Source organism: Acanthisitta chloris, unplaced genomic scaffold (assembly GCF_000695815.1).
Source record: "Acanthisitta chloris isolate BGI_N310 unplaced genomic scaffold, ASM69581v1 scaffold23165, whole genome shotgun sequence".
NCBI lineage: Eukaryota > Metazoa > Chordata > Aves > Passeriformes > Acanthisittidae > Acanthisitta > Acanthisitta chloris.
Window position 1 is genome coordinate 3404 of NW_008673436.1, and position 6085 is coordinate 9488.

The 6085-nt window shown below is 54.1% G+C and overlaps 1 protein-coding gene across 1 annotated transcript in view; it reads left to right on the forward strand.

Moving 5' to 3' along the window:
* UAP1 (UDP-N-acetylglucosamine pyrophosphorylase 1) overlaps positions 1-3725 on the forward strand; it is a gene marked incomplete at its 5' end in the record, with an annotated part of 6405 nt that extends 2680 nt beyond the window's left edge. Inside the window, 4 exons of the mRNA XM_009074974.1 lie at positions 254-442; positions 863-910; positions 2869-2935; positions 3182-3725. Coding sequence (XP_009073222.1) covers positions 254-442; positions 863-910; positions 2869-2935; positions 3182-3274 — 397 coding nt within the window. The remainder of the gene's footprint in view (positions 1-253; positions 443-862; positions 911-2868; positions 2936-3181) is intronic.
* Between the last annotated feature and the right edge of the window lie 2360 nt (positions 3726-6085).

Here is a 6085-nt window from a genome sequence, read left to right on the forward strand (position 1 = left end):
TGAGCAGGGATGTGAGCAGCAGGGAGGGACAGGCACTGTGTGCCTCTTGTCTGGCTGAGCCCTGCTCCTGGGCTAGAGGAGCATCTGCTGACCTAGGCCCTTCCCTCCCACCTTTGTGGCTGTGAAAACAGCCTATGGGTGTTGGCTGGGGGAAAGCCATGGCCCCAGCTCAGCCACCTTGGCAGGGGAGAAGCCAAAGTGACAGAGCAGCCACAATTCCCAAGCCTGACCCTCCCACGCTCTGTTCCCCCAGGAAGTTTGTGGTGTACGAGGTGCTGCGTGAGGATGAGTTTTCTCCTCTGAAGAACGCAGACAGCCAGAATGGCAAGGACAACCCCACCACAGCCCGGCATGCCTTGATGTCCCTGCACCACTGCTGGGTTCTCAATGCAGGGGGACACTTTGTGGATGAAAACGGCACACGCATCCCTGCCATCCCTCGGTGAGTTGCCCCTGCATCCTTTTTGGACTGGATATAAGGCATGAGGCAGTCCTCAGCCCTTCTCCATTTCAGTGCTCCTGAAAACCAGCTGTCTCTTCTCCTGGGTGGTCCATGGGGCAGAGCTGGGTGTGGGCTGGGCTGTGGTGGCAGGAGGGGCGTTCGCTCAGTCAGCCACGGCTTTCCTTCGTGAGTGTGGACTGAATCCTGCCAGCCTCCGTTGCACAGCCAAGGTTGCCTCCACAGGAAGGAAGGAGGAGGCTCCCTAAAGCCCAAGCACACCAGCAGATCAAGCCAGGCTGGAGTCATAGCATCCCTCAACCACAAGACCTCCTTGCTGTCTCTCTTTGGAGATCAGTGAACCCCAGACTTGTTCTGCCCTATTTTTTCCCCACTTGCTAACCCTTGTTTATTCCCATGTAGCGTCACAAACGGAAGGTCAGATGCCACCCCAGCAGATGTCAATGACAAGTAACTATACCGTGCAGCGTGCATGGTGGCGGGGCTGTGCTTAGGGACTAACGGGCTGTAGGCGAAGCAGCGTGCCAGGCTGTGGGCACTGCCCTGGGTGTGCACTGGGGACAGGGACTAACAGGGCCAGGGGCTTGGGGCCGCATGCTGGGAGTGGGGCATGTCTCTCTGCAGGACCCAGTGGATGCTGCTTCTTGTGGTGGCGGGTGGTAGGCAGCATCTGCTCCCTCCTGGGCTCCTTTCTGCAGTGGGGATAATTGCTTGTGCTGGTGGTACTGATGTGGGGCAGCAGCAGCTGCTGTTGACTTCACAGAGCCCCCAGAGCTCACCCCACAGGGGATGCTGTTGGGAAACAAGCTGGTGTGTCCCTTCCGTGACACATCCCTGTTTGTCACACCACAGCATAGTGCAGCCCAGACTGGTCCCGGCCGGTCCCCTAGCTGGAGACAGCTGCCCTTTCCCTATGTCTGCCAGGCATCCAGGCAAATTGGAACAGGATTAAAAACATTAAGTGAATGTCAAGTAGGCTTTGATGTAGCATGTGCAAATCTAAGTGCAGCTGCCAGCTGTGCTTTGTGTGATTTCAGCTCTTGAGCTTGGAAGATCCAGACTGTGACATCAGGGAAAGCCCCTGGCTCAGCATTTGAAAGTTTACAGGAATATGGGGGAAAGCTTTAGCACTTCTGTTAATAGCAGCATGTTCTGTAGGCACAGGGCAGGTTTGGCCAGCTGGGACTTGGAGCTGGTGAGTGTAAAGGACTCACAGACTAAGCAAGCTTGTTACCTTCCCCTCCTTCAGAAGTTGTATCTTCTGGTACTTTTTGGTGGGAATATACCTAGGGTTACTGCTTTAATTCCAGACTCTAGGTGTTTTCAGGTTTATATCTAGGCCATCACACTAGTTACAATGTACCAAAACGGATGCACCTTATCTTACATTTACCCTTCATTGCCAATTAATGGCATTTTTTAATGTTTGGGTTTTTTTAAAAAACATCTTGAAGCTGACTCCAAGGCAAACACAAGTACAAAGGCTAAGTTAGATGGATGGGTTTTATTTATTCACAGCTGGGACAGGATGGGGCTGAGTGAGTGTGTGGCAGGAGGGACAAGCTTCAACTTGGGTGAAGAAAGCATTGTCATGGATGACATCTGCCATGCCTGCCTGACTCTGGTGGTGAGCAGCTGGGAAGGGACACCTTGAGGTGCTGCTGTGGTTCCTTGTTTGCTCCACGTGGCCACATCCCAGACTTAGATGCTGCTTGGATCCAGGGAGCATCTGTGGGGTTCTCCAAAGGCTGGTGGCAGCAGGCGCAGAGTCAGGGACCCCACACAGCTCCCTGCCTGGCAGTGCTGCTGCACAGTGGGCAGCATTGGTGTGGTTCTGATGTTTTGCTGGCCAGCTGCAGCTCAAATGCAGAACAGAGGAGCTGAGGCAGTAGAACTGAGAGTCAAAGGCAGGAGGAGCAGACTGCTGCAGGGAGTATTTCTGAGCGAGTAGACCAGGCTTACCCTGAGTCCTCAGGTTGTGCTTTAAACAGGAGTGATTAAAAAAAGACCTGTTGTGGCCAGCCAAAGGGGAAGATGCTGTGTGAGTGCATCTCTCATCACTCCAAGGGTTCAGGGGGAGAAGGAATGGATGGCTAGTTTGCATGCAGCATCAAAAATAGTGGGGCTGAGGGCACAGGCACTGCTGTAGTTGCAAACGTGGAAAGGCATTATTAAAGCCACATCTAAAGCTCTTTTCCCTTTCAGTCACTGCTGGTATGTAAACTTTAGCTCACACCTCCGTGGAGAGCACGCAAGGCTTGACTAACCCAGGGCAACTCTGTGTGGGATGGCAGCCACCAGTGCCCCAGAGCCACTGACCTCTCACCTGGCATCGGCAAGATCTTGGGCTCCATCAGTGTCCTACTGTGGGATATACCTAACCCCTGACTTTGTATGTTTCTCTGCAGCTTGAAGGATGCAAATGACCTGCCAGTCCAGTGTGAAATTTCTCCCCTTGTCTCCTACGGAGGAGAAGTGAGTGCTGACTCTTGCAGATGGACTAGGCGTGTGGGGGGGCTGGCAGGGCACACATGAGAGCCCTGACTGGGGAGGGGCTAAGCCATGAAGGTGTGACTTGAATTCACTGTGGGGCTTTTTGAGGCAGTGTCTTCCAAGTTACTAACACAGGAGGGGAACAGAACTGCCTGTGAGCTGCTTGGTGGATTAGCAGAGCAGATGATGCTTGGTGAGTTCCTAACAAGCTGCTTTGTCCTCCTTTAGGGTCTGGAAAAGTACGTGAAGGGCCGAGAGTTTCGTACACCTCTGATTATTGACGAGGATGGGATCCACGAGCTGGTGAAGAATGGGATGTAGTGGCAGCAGGGTGCCCAAGCCGGGCTGCCTGTCCCACCAGGAATTCAGACACATGAAGGTTTATAGCTCTAACTGTTAGGGGCTGGTCCTGCTCCCTCTGGCCCTGTGCAGAGGAGGAGGTAACCCACTTGGTTCTTGGCATGTTGTACGCTTCTATTTATATTTTAATTTAAAAACCAAACACTTTATGGATTCCCCTGCCACAAAGCACAGCTATGGTGCTGCTCTTTGCACTCCAGGCTGTGGGCATTTATTTTTAAACATGTATATAGTAATAGTCATTGTACATGCAGAGAGAGGATTTTTATGGTACGGGGCTGGGTTTAATCTTGAATTTTTATTTTTCTTAAATTTACATGACTATTTTTTTTTAATAGTGTCCTTGTCATTGCCCGTGTCCTCCCTTTTGGTCATCCTTTTTATGTTGCACAACTGGAAGCACCCAATTAAACTCTGAGTCCCTCCTGTTTGTCATCTGCTGGTGTTTGAGTGATGGTGACTTTCCACAGAGGCTCTGCTCACGGAGCAGAGAGCCAAGTGTGTCATGCCAAGTGACAGCACAGCAAGGGCTGCTGCCTGGGGTGGCTGCAGGCAGGTCCTCTGGCCTGCAGTGCTTGTTTGGGGTATTGCTGGAGGAAGGGAAGGGGAGGGTTGCACTTCACTGTTACATTTCTACAAACAGTGGCAAACCTTGAGCAGGTAGGAACAAGCAAGTCTGCTGTGCTGTTGGAGTGCTCAGGGTGAACCCAGCAGTGCCCTGTGCTTTTTGGCTCCTGCCAAAACCTACTACCAGGGAGCATGGTGTCCTGATGCTCTCAGGCAGAGCAGCTGTTCTGCCTCCCCTCCTGTTTGGGAAGAAGGATGGAGCTTGGCCAGCTCCTGTCATGGTCCTGAGTCCCACCACAGGCCCTGATGTGGTCACAGCCACCCACTGCCCTGTGGCTGTGTGGGGAGGGATTTTCCCTTGCAGGGCTGGGAACGGGACCCGAACTACTTCTAGGTGGAAGTCATCAAGTCTCCTGAGTGCTAAGGTGGCTGGTGGGCATCCCAGGCAATGTGCCTAGAAGGTCCTAGAAGTTCCCCATGTGGAGGGGGGGCCCAGCTGGCGCTGTGCCTGGTGGTGGCTCATTGAGGACTGTCTGGGCTGTGTGTGGCCAAGGCTTTGGCTTTTTGGCTCTGCTGATCACCACCTTTGTGTTTGGTCCTGGGCTAGAGTGATGCAGCCCTGGCTGCTGCCAAGTTATTTGAGCAGCAGTTCCAGGTGTAGCAGGAGGTGAGCTGGCTGGTGTTTGTGCTGGTATGCACGTAGGGCAGTGTGTGCTTCTCCCTGCCAGCTGATCTGGGGCAGCACATGGGGGCACACTGCAGAGCCCTGCAGCAGGCACTGCTCTCACCTGCTCCCTGCCTGCCCTCACTGCCAGCCTGGAGAAAACTCTGCCCTGCCTCTGTCACTCTGCTGGCACCACAGCCTCTCTAGTGGCAGTGGCAAGGGCCACAGCATCTGCTGTGGCCAGTGGATGGCTTCCCCTGCCTGTATCTGGAGAGCAGAGCCTGGAAGTATGGTGAGGAAGTTGGTTTAGGAGCAAGGCTGCAGTCCTGGGGCTGAAGAGTGTCCCGCAGGATGGGAGAGTTTTTTGGGGAGCCACTGGCCTGTTGCCAGGGGTGCTGCTTCCCTCCCACAAAATGAGAGTGGCATAAATACAGCCAAAACACTGGTCTGAAAAAAATTTGCTTTGATAAAAATTTTTTTCTATTGTGGCTTCCACTATTGCACAAAAATTAATGTGAGCCCTTATTATTATTTTCTCCCTGCCGAGTTGTTTAGTTGGTGGCCACAGTGCCAAGCTAGTGCCTGGAAATGATGTAAACCCACCAGCTCAGCGTGGAACTCAGGGAGTTGGAGCACTGATTCCATGCCATGTGCCAGGGCAGGTTGGCTCTCCAGTGTCCTGGCCATGAGTGCCCATGCAGGAGTCCAATGCCCATCCCACTGGGGCCCAGAGAGGGGTATTCCGTGCAGGACCCTCCAGGCCAGCAGTAGGGTCTTGTGGAGTCTTTCCATCCATCTGCATTTTGTGGGTGTCCCACCTGGTCCCAGCTTCCCACCGTGCAGGAGGAGGGTCCTGGACACACATACCATCCCACAGCTGTGGGGCCAAGTGCTGGAAAGTGAAACACTGCCTATTGCTTTAAGTTCCCTCACAGGCCACGGGGAGCTTTTTATTTTTTTTCTCTTGCACTATGAATGGGTTTTGCTTTAAATTATAGCTTTGCACACATTCCCTCGGGCCGAGGAAAATAACCTCCACCGAAAAGCCAGCCCGGATCGGTGACTGGCTCCCCCTCTCCGCTCCCTAATTGAAACCAAATGTGCAAGATGTAGGATTGTGGGATTTCTGGCCGGCTCCCAGGAATCCGCAGAATGCGAACGCGCTCCCAGAGGCATCTTGCATCAGCCCGGGGAAGTTCGCTCCTCGCCTGGCTCCCCCGGCCCGGGCGAGGGGCGAGGAGCCCACGCGCCCACCACCACCTCCCAGCTCTGGTGAGTTGTTCTTGGGTACCCAGGAGGCATCTGCCCTTCCTCGGCTTGGGATTTCGGGGGGATGCGGGGTGAGCTGTGCTCTGTAGCGTAGACTGGGCAGAGGGGCTGGGGTGTGGGTCTGCCCGGGAAGGGGCTGGGGCAGCAGCAGGGCAGTGTCCCCACTCAAGGAGGTGACATTTGGCCTCTTCTCGCCAGTTGTCCTCCACTGCCAGCATTTCCCCCTGTGCCTCACGCCGGGGCAGCGTTTCCTGGTGTCCCTCCTCAACTCC